At 54.8% G+C, this 23,427-nt stretch overlaps 1 protein-coding gene across 1 annotated transcript; it reads left to right on the forward strand.

The window, feature by feature from the left end:
- Nucleotides 1-4,336: 4,336 nt before the first annotated feature.
- Nucleotides 4,337-22,923, forward strand: TMPRSS9 (transmembrane serine protease 9). The gene is made up of 13 exons (XM_030540829.1): nt 4,337-4,563; nt 5,270-5,544; nt 6,366-6,502; nt 10,983-11,310; nt 12,244-12,415; nt 13,985-14,256; nt 16,588-16,724; nt 18,233-18,599; nt 18,846-18,962; nt 20,505-20,676; nt 21,142-21,407; nt 21,978-22,114; nt 22,538-22,923. The coding sequence occupies exons 1-13, from the start codon at nt 4,337-4,339 to the stop codon at nt 22,697-22,699; spliced, it is 2,769 nt and encodes a 922-aa protein (XP_030396689.1). The 3' UTR covers nt 22,700-22,923.
- The last annotated feature ends 504 nt before the right edge of the window (nt 22,924-23,427 follow it).

A 23,427-nucleotide genomic window follows, 5' to 3' on the forward strand; every position in this document is an offset into this window, starting at 1 on the left:
ACGATTCTATGGTTCTATGATTCTAAGAACTGTCCCACCTCTCCAAACGATCACACTTCAATGGGGCCTGAATATAATGCTATCAGTATTAACACACACACACCCTTTGGACCACTGGCATTTTGCTCCATGTCCCTCCTCTCCATGAAAGTTGCCTTCCTTGTTGCTATCACTTTAGTGAGAAGAGTCGGTGAACTCGGAGCTATGATGGTGGATCCACAATTCACCATATTCCACAAGAATAAAGTCTCCATTCATCTACATCGAAAATTTTTACCAAAGTTGGTCTCCCAGTTTCATAGTAACCAATCCATTCACTTATCCGTTTTCCTTCTGAAACCACGTGTCTGCAGAAGAACATAGACTCCATTCCCTCAACGTCCAAAGAGCTTTGGCCTTTTACCTATGAAGAACAAAAATAATCAGGAAGTCCCCTATTGTGGTGGCAGAGAGAATCAGGGGACAGACCATTTCCACCCAGAGACTCTCCGAATAGATTTCCAGTTGTATTAAACTCTGCTACCAGATATTGAATCTACTTCCCCCCACAGGGGTACAGGCTCACTCCACTAGAGCTCATGCAACAACCACAGCATCCCTTCAGGAAGTGCCTCTCATAGACAGATGTAGAGCAACCACATGAACTTCTGTTCACAAGTTCACACCACACTACCCCTTAGTGTCAGACTTGGCGGTGGGTGACTCCTTTGGCACGGCAGTTTGACACCGACCCTGCCATCCTCATCCTCCTCCAACATAGGGCCTGCTTGTCAGTCACCCACAGGAATATGAGAGGGACCACCACTCGAAGAAGACGAGGAGGTTACTTACCTGTAACTGGAGGCTCTTTGAGATGTGTGGTCCCTGTCTGTATTCCACTTCCCACCCTCTTTCCCCTCTGCTCTGGATCTGTCAGAATCACAGTGAACAAGGAATTGGAGCTGTGGTCAGACTGCCCTGCCCTTTCTCGCTTTGGACAGGAGCATGAGGCAAGTCAGGGCCCATGTGCAGACCAACAGACACTACTTTCAGATTTTCCAACTATGGGCATGTGGTGTGCATTCCACAGTGGAATACAGCTAGGGAACATACATCTCGAAGAACCTCCAGTTACAGGTAAGTAACTTCCTTTTCACTACCAGGAAAACTGGTTGAAACTCTAGTAAAGAACAGAATTATCATAAATACTGATGAACACAATTTATTGGGGAAGAGTCAACACAGCTTTTTGTAAAGGGAAATCATGTTTCACTAATCTATTAGAATTATTTTAGAGTGTCAAGAAACATGTGGACAAAGGTGATCCAGTCAATATAGTGTACTTGGCCTTTGCTAAGGTCCCATACCAAAGACTCTTAAGCAAAGTGAACAGTAATGGAATGAGAGGGAAGGTTCTCTCCTGGATCTGTAACTGTTTAAAAGACAGGAAACAAATGGTAGAAATAAACAGTCAGTTTTCACAATGGAGAAGGATAAACAATAGGGTCCCTCAAAAACCTGTACTGGGACCTTTGCTGCTCAACATATTTATATATGATCTGGAAATGGGGGTAAATAGTGAGGTGGCAAAATTTGCAGACAGTACAAAATTACTCAAGATAGTTAAGCCCAAAGCTGACTGCAAAGAGTTACGAAGGGATCTCAGTAAACCAGGTGGCTGGATGACAAAATGATAAATGAAATGCAGTGTTATAAATACAAAGTAAGGCACATTGGAAAATATAATCCCAGCTATACATACAAAATGATTGAGTCTAAATTAGCTGCTACCATTGTAATAAGAGATCTTAGAATCACTGGGGATAGTTCTCTGAAAACATCCATTCAATGTGCTGCAGCAGGCAAAAAAGTAAACAAGGTGAGGGAACATTAGGAAAGGGATAGATAATAAAACAGAAAATATCCTATTGCCACTGTATAAATCCATGGTAAACCCACACCTTGAACACTGCGTGCATATCTGATTGCCCCATCTCAAAAAGAGTATATTAGAATTGGGAGATGTGCAACAAAAATGATCAGAGGGATGGAACAGCTTCCATGTGAGCAGAGATTAGAAAGACTGGGATTGTTCAGCTTGGAAAAGAGATGACCAGGGATGGGGGGAATATGATAGAGGTCTATAAAGTGACTAAGGCAGTGTTATATACCCCTTCACATAACACAAAAAACAGGGAACATCCAATGAAATTAATAGGCAGCAGTTTAAAACAAACAAAAGACAGCACTTTGTCCCACAATGCACGGTCAACTTGTGGAACTCATTTCCATGGGAGGTTGTGAAGGCCAAAACTATAACTGGCTTAACAGATAAATTCACAGGGATAGGTATATCAGTGGCTATTAACAGAGATGGTCAAGGACACATCCCCATGAGCTGCGTGTCCCTAAACCTCCAACTGCTAGAAGCTTGGACTGGGCAGCAGAGGATGGATCACTTGCTAATTGCCCTGTTCTGCTCATTCCCTCCCCCTGAACTATCTGGTACTGGCCACTATTGGAAGACAGGCTACTGGGCTCCATTGGTCTGACCCAGTATGACTGTTCTTGTAAACTCACAGGCAATGGAGTTGAAACTTATTCCAGGTTTTTCCTTGCCATGGCACCTTGGGCTAGGCTCATATGCCAGCTGGTCACTGAGGGCTATTCAAGCTTTGTTGGTTGGTTTTTAGTGGATGCAGATCATGTGATATGATTCCATTCCCTAACTGGATGACCATAAGGAACACTGGTTCCTGGTGAGGAAACTGTTCATGAACCATACGTCCCACTGCATGGATCCTTGCCCGTTCCTACTAGGGTTGCCAACTTAATAACGCCTGACAACCAGAATCCCCTGCCCCACCGCTTCCCTCAAGGCTCCACCCCTGCTCTGCCTCTTCGCCTGAGGCCTCGCTTCCTGTTCGCTTCGCTCCCCTCTCCACGTCACTTGCTGCTCTCCCCACACCCAGTTCCTTGTAGCTGAATCCTCTCCACCTCCCTCTCCCACCCCCTCAGCTAGACTCCCTCTGTTCCGGAGCTGCAGCCTGATGTGGAGCCTGCCTGCCCATGAGATGCAGGTAGAAGGCAGCCCCAGCTGAGCAGGGTCTGGCTGGGGTTGATGACCTGACACCTCCCCCAGTCCATGCCTGTGGTAACCGAACCTTTGGTGTCCAGTCAGTACATCTGATCGGACACTGCCAAGTCCCCTTTTCGACTGGGCTTTTCAGTCTAAACCAGGCACCTGGCAACCTATCCCTGCTGCGTGGGTCCCCATCCATCCTCATTCTGTGGGTATTTGTATGTCCCCACTACATGGGTCCTCACCAGTCCCGTGGCCTCCTCGATCTACTCCAAGAGTACCATATATACTCATTCATAAACCACATTTTTTTAGTAAAAAAGGGAAGCACCAGAGAAGGGGGACGGCTTATGAATGGGTATAGAGAGGGAGAGGTGGGACACAGCCGCTCCCCCCAACAGAGGGAGCAGGGAGAGGCAGCACAGCCAGCAGAATCAGAGGCGGGGCCAGAGTCTTTCCACTTCTGGCCACGCTGCTCTTCCCCGAGACTCCGAAGAGCTGCAGCTTTGGGGCTGGCAGGCTTGGCCCTGCCCCCAAGAGCAGGCTGAGGCCACGCAACCCGGGCACAGGAACACATGCAGCCGTGCCACACGAATCAGCCCGCTGGAACATGCTGCAGCTGTGCCATCCGGTCGGGCCCACTGGATCAGCTCCAGCCAGGTCAGAGACATCCTCCCCTGGCCCTCCCCAGATAAAGTGGGCAGGGATGGGATGGGATGGGATGGGGAGAGTGTGAAGGTCCCGGGCTAGGGGTGGGATCATGTGGGGGGGGGTCACAGGGTTTACTGCACTGACTCCCAGCTTCTACCCTCCCCTCCAAAAAAAAAATGTCCCTACCAGTTTCTGGCTCAGCCTGTCAGGGTTAGCAGCTGGTGCCCTGGGACGCTTTGTTTACTTAGGTTTACCTCCATGCCTGCGGACGCTCAAGGTAAACAAACCATCTTGGCCCACCAGCAGCTTATCCTGATGGCCGGGATCCGAAGTTTGCTGACCCCTGAATTATAGGATCGGCTTGTGAACGGGTTATAAAAATTTTCCATTTTTACTTATCCATCTTGCGGGGGAGGGAGAGGGGGGAAGGTGGCTTATAAATGAACCGGCTTATGATTGAGTATATACAACAGTAATTTAAAATATGCTCCTATGGCCTCGCTCGCCAGAGCATTCAGCGGGCAGGGCCATGGATGTATGCTTTGCTGAAATGAATCCATCCCCACCCCCAGTGAAGGCTGCTGGGGGCAGGTTTGCAGCGCCCACCTGCCTCTGTCTGCACCCATGGCTGGCGTGAGGGAGTTTGCAGAGCTCACACAAAGTCTCTTCTGCCTTTCAGACTGTGGGAGCCGCCCCACCATGCAGACAGCCCACAGAATCGTGGGCGGCACCGAGGCCTCCAGAGGGGAGTTCCCGTGGCAAGTCAGCCTGAGGGAGAACAACGAACACTTCTGTGGCGCAACTATCCTCACTGAGAGGTGGCTGGTGTCTGCAGCTCACTGCTTCAATGAGTACGACCCTGGCCATGGCACCTTCTCTGACCCCCTCTTCCCATGGGCAGAGCCGAGATCAGGGAAGGGAACAGATTGAGAAGCCGTCTAGCCCAGTGCATCTCAATCTGTTTACCATCGTGGGTCTCATACGCGGCTCGCTATGTGTCATGGGGGCTGCATCCACACACACACACACACTATATATATATATACTCTACCTGTATGGCCCTGAGGATGGCTCATAGGATTAGGCCGCAAGCAGCCCGTGGGTTCAGAAGCACTGCGCTAGCCCCATATTCAGCGTCTTGCCACATCTCAGCTGGGCTTCTGCTTCCTGCTATACTGGCTAGGCAGGGCCGGAGTGCGTATTGGCACAGTAGGCATGTGCCTGTGGGTGCCAGTGTTCTAGGGGCACCTTACCACTCTGAAACTGTGTGCAAGGTGCAGGGCAGCTGTAGTCAGGAGGGTGCTGAGATGCTGAGCCTAGGGGTCCATAAGGTGTAAATCCAGCCCTGGGCACCTCCAGTCTGAGCCCATGCAGCCTGGCACAGCAGCACCATGGAGACAGGCTGTGCCATGAGGGCAGGGCACTGGGACATGGAGGGGCATTTGGCTGTGGCTCAGGTCAAGGCCCAGCAGCCTCTGCTACTGCCATGCCTCACTTTTGACACACACAGTGGCTGTGCAGGGGCAGCCTGGAAAGGATCACGTCTGTGCATTTCAGGTTTCAGGACCCAACGGTCTGGGCCGCCTACATGGGAACCATCTCCCTCAGCGGCTCAGACAGCAGCACTGTGAAAGCCGGCGTGGACCGCATCATCCAACACCCCTCCTACAACACCGACACCGCGGACTTCGATGTGGCTGTGCTGGAGCTCGACAGCCCCGTGCCCTTTAACAAGTATATCCAGCCTGCATGCTTGCCAGGCCCTGGGCACCGCTTCCCAGCCGGCAGGAAGTGCCTCATCTCTGGCTGGGGCTATCTCAAGGAAGACTTCTGTAAGCCTTGGGGTGGGGCACCCAAGAACAGCAGGGTAGAGGAGAGGGTGGGGACTCCTGAGAAGGGCCAGAGGTGGGGGGACCCAAGAAAAGCCAGGGGGCCCACCCTGAGCAGGGCCATGGGTGGGGGGGAAGGGGGAACACCCCAAGAAGGGCTGTGGGGAAATCCTGAGGAGGGAGGAGGAGGTACACCCTGTGAAGGGCCAGGGGAGAGGGTGCACATGGGGTGCCAACTTTCTAATTGCACTAAATGGAACACCCTTTCCCTGCCCCTTCTCTGAGGCCCTGCTCTTGCTCTCTCCATCCCACGTCCCTCCATCGCTCACTCTCACCCGCCCTCACTCACTTTTAGCAGACTCGGGCAGAGGGTTGGAGGGGTGGGGGTGGGCTCTAGGGGAGGCCAGGGTTGAGGGGTTTGGAGTGAAGGAGATGGCTCTGGGCTGGGACAGGGGGTTCAGATGTGGGAGGGTGAGGGCTCCGGCTGTGGGCTCTGGGGTGGGGGCCAGAGATGAGGGGTTGGGGTTCCAGGAGGGGGCTCAGGCCTGGGGCAGGAAGTTGGGGTGTTGGGGAGATGCAAGCTCTGGGAGGGAGTTTGAGTGTGGGAGAGGACTCTGAGCTGGGGTAGGGGGTTGGGGTGTGGAGGGGATTCTTGGCAGCTGTGTGGAGCTGGGACAGGCAGCCATGGGGTTGTGGTGTTTGGCCGCTATGCTAGCAGCTCCCAATCCAGTCGCTTGGTGTGCGGCTGATTCTGCAGGGAGGAGGGGCCCGTGGGCTCAGAGATCTTGGCAGATCGAGTTTATTGCCTTGTCTCTTCCCACGAGTGGTGAAACCAGAGACCTTGCAGAAGGCGACAGTGGAGCTGCTGGACCAGGCCCTGTGCACTAGCCTGTACAGCCACACCCTCACCGACAGGATGATGTGCGCTGGCTACCTGGAGGGGAAGATCGACTCCTGTCAGGTGAGGAGGGGCCTCTCTCAGCACCGGGCAGTGGTGTTGTGGGCATCCACTCCCAGGGCAGTGGCTCGTTCCCTTCCAGTCACACACTCAGCCCCTGCAAGCGGCCCATTACAGACCCCTGCCCAGCTAAAGGCTCTGACACTTGTTACACTAGCCAGCTGCATCTGTCCACCCCGAGGGGGTGAACTCTGAGCAGCCACCTCCTTTGCAAGGGCTGGATGAACACACAGGCAAACTAGGCATGTGCCTAGGGTCCACATTCCTGGGCGAAGCCTCAAAAGGTTGCAGTGCCACTAAAAGCGGCCAGACCGGGTCAGACCAAAGGTCCATCCAGCCCAGTATCCTGTCTGCTGACAGTGGTCAATGCTAGGTGCCCCAGAGGCAGGGCTGGTGCAACCACTAGGCGGACTAGGTGGCCGCCCAGGGCGCCAAGTGGTTGGAGGTGCCAAAAAGCAGTGCCCCCCCAATTTTTTTTAAACAGTGGAGCACAAGGCTGATTCTGCTCCCTGCCTCCAGGCTCCAGAGGGGCCACCCGTGGCATGGCCAGTCCCTCTCTCTGGGAGAGCAGCCGGCAGCGGAGCAGGGAAGGGGAGAGTAAAGCACTAGCAGCTGCACCTTCTTCTCCGCGCCGTGGGCCGAGATAGGCTCCCTGCTGCCCCCAGGACTCTCAGCAGCGGCGGCGGCAGCGAGCATGGGGGGGCTGGCTGCCTGTGCCGCCGTTGAGAGTCCCAGGGACGGCAGGGAGCCCAGCTTGGCCCGCGGTGCAGGGAAGAGGGTGCAGCTGTGCTCTGCTCTTCGGGTGGAGAAGCTGGGTGTACCTAGCCTCAGAAAAGGCTCTGTGACTGATTTTTGCTACATGTCCTTGAGCAAATCAGCTAATGTCTCTGTGCCTGTTTCCCCTGCATTAAACTGGAATCTTGGTACTAAGCTGCCTTGCTGCAGGAGGGTTAATTCATTCCTGTTAGTGAATGGTTCAAAGGCCTTTGGATGGAAGCCCATATATCAGGGGAAGGAGCTACTAACTGCAAAGACTCAGCCTGGGAAAGTCCTGCCAATTCTAAATGTCTATGCTTGTGAAACACGTTTGCTGCCAAGATGGTGCAAATCAAACCAAAGCCACTCTTCGGGGGCTTTTGCTCTGCCTCTCCTGGAAGTGCTGCTGGCATCAGGGGCGCTGCTAGGATGCCTACAAAGAAGTAGCCTGAATGCTCCTTGATCACAGCTAGGACCACAGGCACAAGGGAAATAACATCATGTGCCACATGGAGGCAAAGAGAGAAAACCAGCCAGGAAATTTACAGATTGTAACCAAAAAAACCCCAAAAACATGAGAAGGTCAAGTTCAGGATCCTGACAAAAGGAAGGAAGGAGAGTAGCAAAATATGGACCCTGGACTTCAGAAACGCAGACTTTGACTCCCTCAGGGACCTCATGGGCAAGATCCCCTGGGAGGCTAATATGAGGGAGCAAGGAGTCCAGAAGAGCTGACTTATTTTAAAGAGGGGGCAGGAACAAACCATCCCGAAGTGCAGAAAGAATAACAAATATGGCAGGCGACCAGCTTGGCTTAAAGCTGAACTCTTCGGTGAGTTTAAACTCAAAAAGGAAGCTTACAAGAAGTGGAAACTTGGACAGATGACTGGGGAGGAGTATAAAAATATTGCTAGAGCATGCAGGGGTGTAATCAGGAAGGCCATGGCACAACTGGAGTTGCAGCTAGCAAAGGAGGTAAAGGGTAACAAGAAAGGTTTCTACGGGTATGTTAGCAACAAGAAGGTGGTCAGGGAAAGGGTGGGACCCTTACTGAATGGGGGAGGCAACCTAGTGACAGATGATGTGGAAAAAGCTGAAGTACTCAATGCTTTTTTTGCCTCAGTCTTCACAGACCAGGTCAGCTCCCAGACTGCTGCACTGGGAAACACAGTATGGGGAGGAGGTGAGCAGCCCTCAGTGGTGAAAGAAGAGGTTGAGGACGATTTAGAAAACATGGATGTGCACAAGTCCATGGGTCCAGATCTAATGCATCCAAGGGTGCTGCGGGAGTTGGCTGATGTGATTGCAGAGCCATTGGCCACTATCTTTGAAAATTCATGGCGATTGGGAGGTCCCATATTTTAAAAAGGGAAGAAAGAGAACCCAGGAAATTACAGACTGACTTCAGTCTCTGGCAAAATCATGGAGCAGGTCCTCAAGGAATCCATTCTGAAGCATTTGGAGGAGAGGAAGGTGATTAGGAACAGTCAACATGGATTCAACAAGGGCAAGTCATGCCTGATCAGTCTAATTGCTTTCTATGAGGAGATATCTGGCTCTGTGGATATGGGGAAAGCAGTGGATGTGATATATCTTGACTTTACCAAAGCTTTTGAGACGGTCTCCCACAGTATTTTTGCCAACGAGTTAAAAAACTGTGGATTGGATGAATGTACTATAAAGTGGATAGAAAGCTGGCTAGATCATTGGGCTCAACAGGTAGTGATCAATGGGTCGATGTCTAGCTGGCAGCTGGTATCAAGCGGAGTTCCCCATGGTTGGTCCTGGGGCCGGTTTTGTTTAACATATTCATTAATGATCTGGATGATGGGATTAATTGCACCGTCAGCAAGTTCGCAGATGACACTAAGCTGTGGGGAGAGGTAGATACACTGGAGGGTAGGGATAGGGCCCAGAGTGACCTAGATAAATTGGAGGATTGGGCCAAAACAAATCTGATGAGGTTCAACAAGGACAAGTGCCGAGTCCTTCACTTAGGAAGGAAGAATCCCATGTGCCACTACAGGCTGGGAAGCAACTGGCTAAGCAGCAGATCTGCAGAAAAGGACCTGGGGATTACAGTGGATGAGAAGCTGGATATGAGTCAGCAGTGTGCCCTTGTTGCCAAGAAGGCCAACGGCATAGTGGGCTGCATTAGTAGGAGCACTGCCAGCAGATCGAGGAAAGTGATTATTCCCCTCCATTCGGCACTGGTGAGGCCACACCTGGAGTATTGTGTCCAGTTTTGGTTCCCCAACTACAGAAGAGATGTGGAGAAATTGGAGAGAGTCCAGTGGAGAGCAATGAAAATAATTATGGGGCTGGGGCACATGAGTTATGAGGAGAGGCTGAGGGAACTACTGATTTAGTTGGGGATTGGTTTTGCTTTGAGCAGGGGGTTGGACTAAATGATCTCCTGAGGTCCCTTCCAACCCTGATATTCTATGAATCATATATTAATCTTATTTAGTCTGCAGAAGAGTGAGGGGGGATTTGATGGCAGCCTTCAACTACCCAAAGAGGATGGAGCTCGCCTGTTCTCAGTGTGGTAGATGACAGAATGAGGAGCAATGGTCTCAAGTTGCAGTGCCGGAGGTCTAGGTTGGATTTTAGGAAAAACTATTTCACTAGGAGGGTGGTGAAGCACTGGAATGGGTTCCCTAGGGAGGTGGTGGAATCTCCATTCTTCGAGGTTTTTAAGGCCTGGCTTGACAAGGCCTTGACTGGGATGATTTAGCTGGTGTTGGTCCTGCTCTGAGCAGGGGATTGGACTAGATGACCTTCTGAGATCTCTTCCAACCCTAATCTTCTATGATTCTATGAAAACATGAAAATCCATTAAGGGAAAATGCCCTTTAATTCTGCAGCAAACACCTCAGCCTGGGCACGGCAAACTGCCTAGCCCACTCCAGCCTGGCCCGCCCACAGTCACAGTCCACCCACAAGCCCACAGCCAGCCCTGCCCTCCTTGGAGCAGCCTAGAGGAAGATAGATCTTTGCAGCACTGGCTAACTTTGAGACGCTCTCAGATACCATGGGGATGGGTGCAGTGTCAGAGCCTAGATGGGCTGCAAAAGGCTTGAGGTTGGAAAGTCATCTTTGTTACTTTGTAGCTTGACTGCTCCAGATGCATCTGCCCAGCAATGACACAGTAGGGCCAAAGATCAAATCTGAAACCTTAGGGCAAACTGATGAAACATTGTCTCTTTCCCTTCAGCACAGGAACAGGAAAGCCTCAGACATGTGCTCTGTATACAGCCCAGATGAGTAACAGCCAGTAGCCCAGGAGGAGCACTGGGCCCAGTGAGGAAAATGAAGGTTGACCTAAGACTTGATGGTCAGTCTCATTAATAAGGAGACTATTAGGAGCTGGAAGCTATTGGCCTAGGTCACTGGAAAGATGATTTCCCCCTTGATGTGCAGCAAGGGCTCAGATTTAAGGCTGGCCACTTGAGAGGCCACTCCACAGCTAAGTGTCTCCACTAATTACATTCACTTAATCTGTTTCATCCAGGCAGATCCCAAAATACATTACAGATTTCAGATCCTTCACCCACCCCTAAAATGCAGCCAGCTGTGGAGTGGGACACAGAAACTCTTTCACAGCACACAGCAATGCTGCACACCAGGTTAGGACTCAGAGCATAGTGTAGGGAGGCGGAGTGCATGGTGCCCAGTCTGGCGTTGGCCCCTGACTCTGGTGACACATGCTCTTTGTCTCTTGCAGGGTGACTCTGGTGGCCCCTTGGTTTGTGAAGAGCCATCGGGCAAGTTTTTCCTGGCTGGTATCGTGAGCTGGGGAATTGGCTGTGCTGAAGCCAAGCGGCCTGGAGTCTATGCCCGAGTGACCCAACTCCGAGACTGGATCCTTGATGCTATCTCCACCTTCCCCATACCCACAGCCCTCACTGTCCCAACAACACTTTCTAGCACAAGCACTGATGCTGCCACCATGAAAGGGATCAGCAACACCACCACGAGCAAACACAGACCTGTGTCCACCACCTTATCAGTGTCCGCTGCCAGCAAGTCAGCTACTGCTTCCCATCCACAAGGTGCTGGGAGGGTCGGGCTGTCTAGTTACAATGATCTTCCCAGGCCTGAAGTTCAGGACTCTGCCTTTCCACTGAACTGGAACAGCCTTTTCTGTTGTGTCCAGCGTGGCCCACATGAACCTTAAACACAAAGCGCAGCCTCTGCTGGGAAGTGCCCTGAGCCCCTGAGCCCCAGCAGTGGGCTTCCCCAGGATCTCAGCTGCACATGCAGTTTTGTGCACACTTTGCACTCTGAAGATCAGGCGCTTCATAGCTTGAAGCTGCAGCTGTGTTGGGATCTTGGCAGTGTTACTGCCAGCCCTTACCCTGGGGAAACACCAGGAATTCTCTCCATGCCCTGAGCACAGTGGCTGAGGTAGCAGAACTGCACATGGCTGTGCATGCTCCCAAGGCCCTCGCTGTCCTTTGCCACTTAAAGATTTCCTGGCAGTTCAAAGCCTACTTCTGCACCCAAAGACAGTCCTGCAACCCCACACCAGCCAGGGAGCAGGACAAGCTCTGGAAGCCAGCCTGTGTGTGTCAGCTCATGGCACCTGGTTCTTGGCCACCCCTCAGATGGGCTCTGAGGGAGGAGGCAGATTTTGGGTGTTCCTTCAGTTTCGGGCATTTGGTGGAGGCTCATGGGTATAAGGGGGCACTGGAGTGCAGGCCCCAGTGACTCTAAGCCCCATCCCAGCACGCTGCTGCTGAGAATGAAGGGGCTTGTGGGTCCTGGTGGAAGCCTGGAGATGACCATGGGTGGCTATACCTGGGCACCTCCTGGGGTAGTGGGGCACCTGTTGGTGGAAACAGCAAGCTTGGCAGGAAGGGCTTAGATAAATGTCCCTGACTTGGCCCTCAGCGGTCACCAGCCAGCAGGGGTCAGGGTTCCCTCCTTACCTATCCCCAGAGGCAGCGAAAGTACTAATGGGCTGTGCTTTGGCTTCTGTTTAGAGTGCGGAGGGCGACCTGGGCTTTCAAAACCCAGCAAGATCGTGGGAGGTATCGAGGCTTCCAGAGGAGAAATCCCCTGGCAGGTCAGCCTGAAGGAGGGGTCGAGACACTTCTGTGGGGCCACTGTCATTGGGGAGCGCTGGTTGCTGTCGGCAGCTCACTGCTTCAATCAGTAAGAATCCATCTCCTCTTGAAAGCTCTGTATGTTGTGTTCCAGTTTCTGCAGCGCCAGCCACACTGCATCATCAGGGGCTGCTGAGAGCTTTTGTTACTAAGTGGTCATGAGGTGAGAGGCAAAGTATTGTCATGATTCAGGAACAAGGAATAGGGATCCATCACCAATGTTCACCAGGGCAGAAGGTGAAGAGAAGGTGCTTCAAGGTACTGTACCGGGTCCCAGGGTGTTTCAATACATTTATTAATGATGCAGGAAGGGGGTTGAGTAGTGAGGAATTAAAATTTGCAGATGACACACAGTTATTGAGGTGAATCAGGACCAGAGAGGACGTGAGGAACTTCAGAGTGCTCGAACCAAGTTAGAGGAAAGGGCAACACAAGGTTAGGATGCATAAGGAATGAGATGGAAGAGAATACAAAAACTATTACAATGTTACTATAAAAATCAATAGGGGACCCCATCTGGAAACTGTGCTGCACTATCACCCCATCTCAAAAAGTTAGTACAGAATTAGAAAGGATTCAGCAAGGGCAACAAAACTGGAAAAACTCTCCTAGGATCAGAGGTTGAAGAGACTGAGACTGTTTGCCTTAGAGAGGAGACTAGATGAAGGGACATAAGAGTCTAGCAAAATAACGAATCGTGTAGAAATATGTCAGGAGCATCGTTCTCCCTGTCTCACAGCACAAGGACAAGAATTGTCTCCTTTCAGCTGAAAAATACAAATTAAAACCCGATGAGGGGAAATGCTTTTACCCCTACATACACATAATTAGACTGTGGAAGTTAGTGTCACTGGATGTCATTGAGGTCTAGAACTGAGTAAGATTTAAAGAGGGACTGGACTTTTATATCGTGGACAACAAGAACAGGCCGAGTTACAATAGTTAATGAAAATAACAAGAATATTAGAGGGAAATGAAACCTTGTGCTTCAGGGTTTAAACCAGTCTCTGACAGGGTTTAGACCGGGACCCTCATGGGTGGCAGATTACCCTTTGTCTGCCACTGGGGGTTTCTTGCACCTTCCTCTGAAGCACCTAGCACTGGCCAGTCAGAGACAAGACACTGGGCTGGACAGCCTTCGAGCCCGATCCAGGCCAGCCCTTCCTCTGTGCAGAACAGCCTCACTACCTGCTTTAGAAAAGGACTTGTAGGGCTTGTAACCAGTTAGCTCCAGTTTTCTGCTCCACTAGAGCAAGTCCTTGGTAGAGAGTCAGTTCTGAAAGGTGACTACTGAGCCTGAGAGCGCCCCACAGGCCCCAGCTGTCAGGGGAGTGAAGCCGCAGGAATCCCATATGGCTGCCTTTGGCAGATGAGCATTAGCCTTGTAATGGCATTGCTGTTTTGAATGGTGATAGTTGTGCTGCTCTCTAGCCAAGGAGAGGTCACCTAAAAGCAAGAGCCTCCTTTCACAAGAGCACATTAACCCGCAAGGTTCTGTCCACACAGAACAGCACATTGCAGGCCCTGAAACCTATTGACCCTCATAAGATGCTCAAGTGTTAGCTGTTTCAAATTCACAGTGTGTGTCCGTGTGGTGGGGGACACTGTGCACTTGCAGGACAAAGCTGGAATATCTGAAAGCCTACCTGGGTACCACATCCTTAGCTGGTGCAGACGGCAACGCGGTGAAAGTCAGTATAAAGAAAGTGGTGCAGCATCCCTCCTACAACCCCATCATCCTGGACTTTGACGTGGCTGTGCTAGAACTGGCCAGCGCCCTTCATTTCAACAACTTCATCCAACCCGTGTGCCTCCCATTAGCTGTGCAGAAGTTTCCCGTTGGCAAAAAGTGCATGATTTCTGGATGGGGAAATGTCAAAGAAGGCAACAGTGAGTAAAGGGGGATAGCTCAATGGTTTGAGCGTTGGCCTGCTAAACCCAGGGTTGTGAGTTCAGTCCTTGAGGGGGCCACTTGGGGAACTGGGGTAAAAATCTGTCTGGGGATTGGTCCTGCTTTGAGCAGCGGGTTAGACTAGATGACCTCCTGAGGGCCCTTCCGACCCTGATATTCTATGGTTCTATGAATGTGATGTATCCATTGATCTACTGTGGGCTAGGGAGAGACCGAGCAGCAAATGGCTGCATCCACCCAAGCTGAACAGGTAGAGGGGTGTCCAGCAGAGACAGCCAGAAATCAACATGAGCTCTGGGACCCCAGGGAGAGAATCAGGGCCAAGGAAGCACCCTCTGCCCTCAGGAAGGGAGCTGGCAGCTGGCCAGAGCCCAGGGCAGAGTGTGGTGGAGCATTGCTTGTCTACACGTTGTAACTGCCCCAGAGAATGGCAGGGGCTACCCGGTGCCATTGACGAGGTCCCTGCCCCAGACAGCTCAAGCTCACATCTAAGCCTGGACCTGATGGCGCTGGGCAGGAGGATAGACACTAGGGAGGGGACAGGGACTGGGTTAAGGCACATGCACTAGCAAAGGGAGTCTATTGCCCTGCTAGGTAGGGGACAGAGACCACCCGGAAGCTTCCGAGATCCTGGGCACTAGAAAAAGTTAAACGTCTGGAACCCTTCTGCCAGGCAGCGGTGGCAGCAGCAACATGGGCCAGCAGGTTCAATATCTAGGGGATCCTCTTAACAAGACAAAACAGACCCAGCAACCTGGGAAAACCAAACACCACCCCTGGGTGCCTCTGAGAGGCAAGACTCCCCCCTCACAAGCACTGAGTCTGTGCATAAAGCTTATACTAAGGGGAACCAGGGGTGCCAGAACAGGGGGGCAAAGGAGCTGGCCTGACCATCTTCCCCTGGAGGCCCCCAGCCAGGCCAGAGACAGGTCAGGGTAAGAGTCACGCAGGCAGCTTTGGAGAAGCGTGGACCCTCCACCTGCCCTGGGCTGGGGGCTCAGGGGCAGGGATATGGGCCAGGGGCTCCTCTCGCCCCCCCCCCATCCTGGGCAGAGGGAGGGACCCAGGCTCCCTGGTCTGGCTCTGGCTTGGCCAGGAGGTGGGGCTTTGGGGGAGATGAGGGGGGCAGAGGCATGGCCATGGAGGGGACAAGGCCTCATGCCCCTCCCCTTCAGGCAGAATCCATTGCCCCCACAAGGGAACCCAGCATTCAATTGGGTTCAAAAGCACCTGACCATTAGCTACCCACAGTGTCCTTTGCCTTGTGGTATTAAAGTCCAAACCAATGTCCCTTGAACCCACCACTCCCCTGTCCCTGCACTGCACCCCCTCGCCGCTGGCTGCCTTTAGTCAGCAAAGACCCAGAGGTCAAAGGTGCATTCTCGTGGTCCAGCCCCGCCCGTGGAAGCAATGCCTCCCCTGCTGCTGCTGGCCACCTGTGTGATGCCACATCCTGAGTCCAGCTCTCCGTGACCTCGCCGGGTAGCAGGGAGCCACTCTGCTGCAGCCTCTTCCTGGGCCTTCGCTGCAGCACTGGCCCCACTCCAGCTCCAAGGGTTAGTGGCCCCTCAGTGAGCCCAGCAATCGCTGACAAGCAGTCAGGACTCTCCATGGAATCCAACCAGCATCATCCTTAAACCCCAAAGAAGGGAGGGTCCCATGGAGGTCAGAACATTTGGCCCCACCCCCTGTCCGCTTCACTGGGTTTTGACAGCCCTCCCCTGCTTAGCAAGTGAGCTCAGCTGAGGTGACAGCATGCCCTGACGGAGCACAGTTCTGCTGCCCTTTACTGGTCCCTCAGGAGAACAGCATTCAATACAGAAGGATTTGTGACCCCAAACCAGCCCAAACTCATCCCTGTGGCAAAACAGCCATCTGCTGCACACCTAGGCAGAGCAGGCGTCTATGCAAACGTGGCCTGTTCCTGACGGCTTGTCCCCCAGCACATCACTAGATGTCAGGGGAGAGCTCATTCAGGTCCTGCCTTACACAGTCTCTGAGCTTGGAGAGCAGCACTGCCTGGCTCCAGCCCCCCAAGAGCCAGTCTGGCAGCATAACAGAAACCCAAGGGCTGCACAGCTGTAGCTTACCCAGAGTGGAAGGAAATACAGTCCACCAAGGCTGAGTCCCAGCAGGCTCAGAGTGGTCTCTGCTGTACTCAGTGTGGAGCATGGCCTCCTGGAATCTGGGCTCCCACTTGTGTCAGAGCTGCAGGCTGCCATCTGGCCTCTGACTGCCCTGAGCAAGTGGGCATCAGCTCCCCTTCTCCTCGCAGCCCCATGCTTGCTAATCCCTTTGTTTTCATGCAGTCACAAAGCCTGAGAGCCTGCAGAAAGCTTCTGTCAGCATCATTGACCAGAAGACCTGCAATGTTCTCTACAACTTCTCCCTCACTGACCGGATGATTTGTGCAGGCTTCCTGGAGGGGAGGGTTGACTCATGCCAGGTAAGAACCTTGGAGTTCTTGACACTCTCCAGGCCACCCTGGAAAGACCCAGAGAGCTGCTGGGAGCTCGTGAGCTCAGAATCTGCCTTGGGGGAAGGTGGGGACAGACCGTGCAGCAACTGTGCTTCTTCCAGGGGTTTTGTCTATGTGCTGCCGTAAGCAAGATCTACATGGACCAAGGGTGGGCAAACTACGGCCCGTGGCTGCATCCAGCCCTTCCGACATTTTAATCTGGCCCTTGAGCTCCAGCTGGGGAGTGGGGTCTGGGGCTTGCCTGCTCCAGCCAGGGAGCAGGGTTGGGGGCTTGCCCCGCTCCCTGCATTCTGGGGCTCCATGTGGCTCCCGGAAGCAGCAGCATGTCCCCTCTCCGCCTCCTATACATAGGGGCAGCCAGGAGTCTCTGCACACGGCACCCGCAGCTCCCATTGGCTGGCAACCACAGCCAATGGGAGCTGCAGGGGTGGCACCTACGGATGGGGCAGCATGCAGACCCTCCTGGCTGCTCCTCTGCTTAGGAGCTGGAGAGGGGACATGCCGCTGCTTTTGGGAGTTGTTTGAGGTAAATGCCACCCAGAGCCTGCACCCGACTCCCTCCTGTGCCCTACCCCAGCCCTGATTCCCCTGCCTCCAAACCCCTCAGTCTCAGCCTGGAGCACCCTCCTGCTCTCCCAACCCCTCATCCCAGCCCCACCCTAAAACCCACACCCTCAATCAGAGCCCTCACCCTCTCCTGCACTCCAACCTCCAATTTTGTGAGCATTCATGGCCCACCATATAATTTCCATACCTAGATGTGGCCAAAAAGTTTGCCCACCTCTGACATAGACAGATGAGGAGGACAGTCCATCTGCCAGGATCGGCGGGTAGCTTGGCTCTTTACTATCTTAGGGAAGGTAAATGAAGCCCCATGCAGTTTAGTGAGTGACCTTCTAAACCACAATTCTGCTACACCACAGGAATATTCAAGATCCCAGGGACAAAATGCTGCCCCTGCCCCTAATGACTGGCCATAGGGTTGTCTAGAGAGACTGTGACAGCTTCCTGGAGGCCTGTCGACATGCTGAGTGCTGTAAGGCACATCACTGAGCTGCACTTGTTGACCCCAAACCCTCCTGACAGGAGAACAAGGGGCTGTTCTATACAAGGGAAGGGCAGTGCACTGAAAACTCAAAACAGGAAATATTGTTTTACATAGTTACCCTGTGGAACTCAATGCCACAGCATATCAGTGGGGCCCAGACATTCAGATTCTAAACACAGCTGGCCATTGAATTAGCTAAAGACAGTGTGCACTGTCACACTAGATGAGGTGAGAGGTATGGGTGCCTCAGGGCATGAGCTGACCTCGAGAGGCTGGGTGAAATTCCCCCAAGCAGGATATTCCACGAGTGTGCAATACAGTTTCTTGTCCATTTCTCTGTAGCACCTGGCGGTTCCTCTGTTTGAGGAGTTCCCTCAGGGGCTCTGGAAAGAGTATACCGAGCTGTCACTGCCTGGCTTCTCCCCAGGGGGACTCGGGCGGACCGCTGGCCTGTGAGGAGACCCCAGGCCTGTTCTACCTGGCCGGTGTTGTAAGCTGGGGGATTGGCTGTGCTCAGGCTAAGAGACCAGGGGTGTACTCCAGAATAACCAAACTCAAGGACTGGATCCTAGACGCCATCTCATCCAAGCCCAACCTCAGCTCTGGAGCAGGCACCTCGCCCAGCACAGCAGCTGCCAGGACCTCCAGCACAAGCAGCTCCCCAGCCAAGCCCAGCAGTGAGGCAGCCACCAGCCCAGCCAGCCAAATTACCACCAAGCCAACTGCTACCCCCAGGAAAACCACCACTGCTGCTCCCAAGACCACAGGGGCTGCTAGGCCCAGCCAGCTCTCAGGTAACAGACTTGGGCTAAGCTTGGGGTGCCTGTGAATGGGGAGGGAGAGCCCCCACCACACATCAGTCACCAGAGAAGGGGGGAGACACCCAAACTGCATGGCAGGCACCAGTGGGGTATGGGGGGGACAAGCACCCCTGCCATGCAGCAAGCACATTCTGTTGCAGCGAACAATCCAGCCCGATATCAGACAGGCCCAGCCCCGCAGGCCACGTGCTGAGTGGGCTGTGGGTTGTCACCTTCCAGTGGTGCCCTGTACCAGCTTCACCTTCCAGTGCTCCAGCAAGATCTGCACTGGGAAAGCGAACCCGGAGTGCGACGGCGTCACTGACTGCAGCAATGGCTCTGACGAGCACAACTGCAGTGAGTGCTGTGACAGGAAGTGGGCACCTATGGCCTGTTGCTCGTCCCGCTCCCATCCCGCCGCTTACCCCCAGGCCGCTCGTCCCGCTCCCATCCCGCCGCTTACCCCCAGGCCGCTCACTGCTCCCATCCCGCCGCTTACCCCCAGGCCGCTCGTCCCGCTCCCATCCCGCCGCTTACCCCCAGGCCGCTCATCCCGCTCCCATCCCGCCGCTTACCCCCAGGCCGCTCGTCCCGCTCCCATCCCGCCGCTTACCCCCAGGCCGCTCGTCCCGCTCCCATCCCGCCGCTTACCCCCAGGCCGCTCACCGCTCCCATCCCGCCACTTACCCCCAGGCCGCTCACCGCTCCCATCCCGCCGCTTACCCCCAGGCCGCTCGTCCCGCTCCCATCCCGCCGCTTACCCCCAGGCCTCTCGTCCCGCTCCCATCCCGCCGCTTACCCCCAGGCCGCTCACCGCTCCTATCCCGCCGCTTACCCCCAGGCCTCTCGTCCCGCTCCCATCCCGCCGCTTACCCCCAGGCCGCTCACCGCTCCCATCCCGCCACTTACCCCCAGGCCGCTCACCGCTCCCATCCCGCCGCTTACCCCCAGGCCGCTCGTCCCGCTCCCATCCCGCCGCTTACCCCCAGGCCGCTCGTCCCGCTCCCATCCCGCCACTTACCCCCAGGCCGCTCGTCCCGCTCCCATCCCGCCGCTTACCCCCAGGCCGCTCACCGCTCCCATCCCGCCACTTACCCCCAGGCCGCTCGTCCCGCTCCCATCCCGCCGCTTACCCCCAGGCCGCTCGTCCCGCTCCCATCCCGCCGCTTACCCCCAGGCCGCTCACCGCTCCCATCCCGCCGCTTACCCCCAGGCCGCTCGTCCCGCTCCCATCCCGCCACTTACCCCCAGGCCGCTCGTCCCGCTCCCATCCCGCCGCTTACCCCCAGGCCGCTCACCGCTTCCATCCCGCCGCTTACCCCCAGGCCGCTCGTCCCGCTCCCATCCCGCCGCTTACCCCCAGGCCGCTCGTCCCGCTCCCATCCCGCCGCTTACCCCCAGGCCGCTCGTCCCGCTCCCATCCCGCCGCTTACCCCCAGGCCGCTCGTCCCGCTCCCATCCCGCCACTTACCCTCAGGCTGCTCCACTCAAGTGTGACCATGATCTGGGGCTGGGGATGAGGGATTGGGAGTGCAGGAGGGAAGCTCCATAGAGCCTGATGGCCCAGCCTGCCTGGGCAGGAAACACCCCTTGGTCATCCAACCCAACCCAACCCAACCCCTCCATGACAGCCGTTGGGTCCTTCACACCAGGGTACCAGCAAAACCAGTTTACTCCGTATCTGGCTAACCAGCTCCTTCCTTCCCCACATCCCCCACAGCCATTCCCCCAGTCCCCCTGGCCACCTCACCAACATCCTAGGAGAGCTTCTTGGGCCTGGCTGTCATACTGCCCCGTGGGCTGGCCACGCCTCTCCCAGGAACCTGCCCATTGTGGGGCAAGGAGGGAGCTGACTCTTGTGTCTGCTTAACCAACAGCTGCCTTCTCCCTCTGTCTCAGATTGCGGCATGACCCCTGCTGTGGCCTTCAGCAAGATAGTGGGTGGCAGCGGAGCGACCCGGGGCGAGTGGCCCTGGCAGGTCAGCCTCTGGCTGCGGCGGAAGGAGCACAAGTGTGGGGCCGTCCTCATTGCTGACAAATGGCTGCTCTCAGCAGCTCACTGCTTTGACGTGTAAGTGAGACAGGGTCACCACGGCCAGGCCCACCAGAGGCAGGCAGTCTGCTCAGCTCTTCCTCCACGTGTCCTCAGCCTCCTCGTCCAACACTCCTCCAGGATGCTTCCTGGTTCCACTCAGACCCTTTGCACAGGGTGCCCTGGGGGAGGTTCCAGGCTGCCAAGCCAGCACTCCTGCCCAGTATCAGAGCCCCACCACACAGCTATTGCCTGGAGCAGGGACCATGGAGAATCAGTCATGGGGCACTGCCACTGAAACCCTGGGCAAAGGGAGGGCTGCTGCCAGCACTTCCGACCACTGGGCCTTCACTGAGCTCAGGGCTGGGGCAAATGCTTCCTCGTTCGACTCAGCAAGCGCTGCCATGGCATATGCTAGCCCAAAGCGCCTGCAGGAATGGACCCCCTTGCTGGCTGTCCTGAGCCTCCTCCTAAACAGCCCTACTGCTCTCTCCCACCCTGCAGCTACAGTGATCCCAAGATGTGGGTGGCCGTTCTGGGGACGCCCTTCCTGAGTGGCACGGACGGGAGAGTGGAAAAAATCTTCCACATCTACAAGCACCCATTCTACAACGTCTACACACTGGACTACGACGTGGCACTGCTGGAGCTGGCCACAGCTGTGCGGTTCACCAGCACCACCAAGCCCATCTGCCTCCCGGACAACTCCCATGTCTTCAGGGAAGGGGCCCGCTGTTTCATCACAGGCTGGGGCGCCACCACGGAAGGAGGTATGGCCCCGGGGACCTAGATGGTACCGTCCTGTACACAGTACAGCATGGCCACCTGTGCATCCAGTCAATGCATGCACTGCCCCAACTGGCCACTGTTTGCACCCTACCCCTCCGGTAACACCCACACCGTGCCATACCCCTCCAGCCAACACCAACACACCCTCTAGCTTGTTCCTCCCATGCTATACCCACCTACCCAGTGCAGCCAATATCCATGCCAGTCTCTTACAGCTGTGCTCCCACTCCCCCTGCTCTGATGCATGCACCACCCCCATTTGGCTGTCGCCTGTGCCATCCCTAATTCCCACACTCCAGCTAAATCATCTCCCTGTGAACACCTGTACCATTCCCATCAACACAACCCATGACTAACAAATCCAGGAGCCCAGTGCACACTTGCCCTAGCAGGAAGAGAGCTCAGCCTTCCCCAATCGAGGCTCACCCGCATGCCAGAAGAGCTGGCTGCAGCATGTGGCACCCAGGCTATGGGCCAAGCATCACAGGACACTTCGCTCCCCAAGTTCCAGGGTCAGGTGCACATGCTAACAGTGATCTTTGTCTTCATAGGCCTCATGTCCAAGCACCTGCAAAAGGCTGCAGTAAACCTCATTGGCGACCAGGCCTGCAAGAAATTCTACCCCATCCAGATCAGTGGCAGGATGGTGTGTGCTGGCTTCCCGCAGGGCACCATTGACAGCTGCTCGGTAAGTAGACTGGCCAAGGGATCCCTGGAGCTGGGCCCACAGGGCAGAAACTTCTCTCAGCCCAACCTCTCCCTTGCTGGGCCATTGCCCTGCCCCTCCACTGATTGCTTGAGATCTCCTCCCCCCACCCCCCCGACTGTTCCATTTCATTGCCAGTCACCACTCCCAGGGCCTCTCTCCTTACAAGAGACCCCTAATCTCAGGCCACAGCCTGTGTACACAAGCTCATGTGTAGAGCCACCCCAGAGGCAGGGAGTTGTGGGGAGCAGGTCCCCATGGAGCTGGGCTGGGCCCCTGAGGTGACTCTCAGGACCGGCTGCTGGGAGCAAGAGCATCTGTAAGCAGTATGCAGGCATGGGGCACCCAGCATGTTGAGGGCTGCTGGGGTCTCTTGCCCTGACACTGGTCTCCCTCTCTCCACAGGGCGATGCCGGTGGCCCTTTGGCCTGCAAGGAACCCTCAGGGCGGTGGTTTCTAGCTGGAATCACAAGCTGGGGCTATGGCTGTGCAAGGCCGTACTTCCCTGGAGTTTACACCAAAGTCACCGCTGTCCGGGGCTGGATTGGGCAGAACCTCAAGTTGTGAAGCTGCATTTCTGCACTCAGGGAAGGAGAAACGTGGGGTGGAATGGTCACCAGAGCGCGTGGAGCACTACTTCCTTAGCCTACATACACTCCTTCATGCTGCCGAGGGGTGAAGATGGCCCAACGCCAAAAGCAGGTGCAGCCAAACGCTCTGTACCAGCTCCGATTCATCACCAGGGCATGCACCAAGCAGAGCTCGCTTGCCTAGAACAGTGCGATTCTAGACAGTGGCTCCTGTAAATAAATGTGGCCTGTTTCACCCAAGCCCCTGCAGCACAGTGTGTGTGAGGGCTGGAGTGGCCCTGATATGCTGGAAAGCCAGGCTCCATAGAGTAAAAAGCCCCCACTATCACTGCAGTGGCTCCAAGCAGGTGATTTACACCCTGGTGCTAATGCAGCAGGGCCTTCCAGAGAGGCCCATGAGTGGCACCTGCAGACGCTCCAGGAGGTGGCTCTGCAGACTCTCTGCCTTGGGGTTTCAGAGCTGGACTGCCATTGACAAGATACCAAACCAAACCCACCTACCGTACCACAGCTTGACCACCCAAGACCCAATTCCTTGGATGCTCCTCACTGGCAGAAGAGCCGCCCCAGATCTGTACCCCTGCCCATGCCCCAGCCAGCCTCAAGCACCATGCCAGGGATGACAGGACTTTAGTATCACAATGTGCAGTATTGCAGTGCGTAACTCACAGGAACCCTTAGGGGAGAGTCACTTACCTAAGACAG

This window comes from Gopherus evgoodei, chromosome 22 (genome assembly GCF_007399415.2).
Source record: "Gopherus evgoodei ecotype Sinaloan lineage chromosome 22, rGopEvg1_v1.p, whole genome shotgun sequence".
Taxonomy (NCBI): domain Eukaryota; kingdom Metazoa; phylum Chordata; order Testudines; family Testudinidae; genus Gopherus; species Gopherus evgoodei.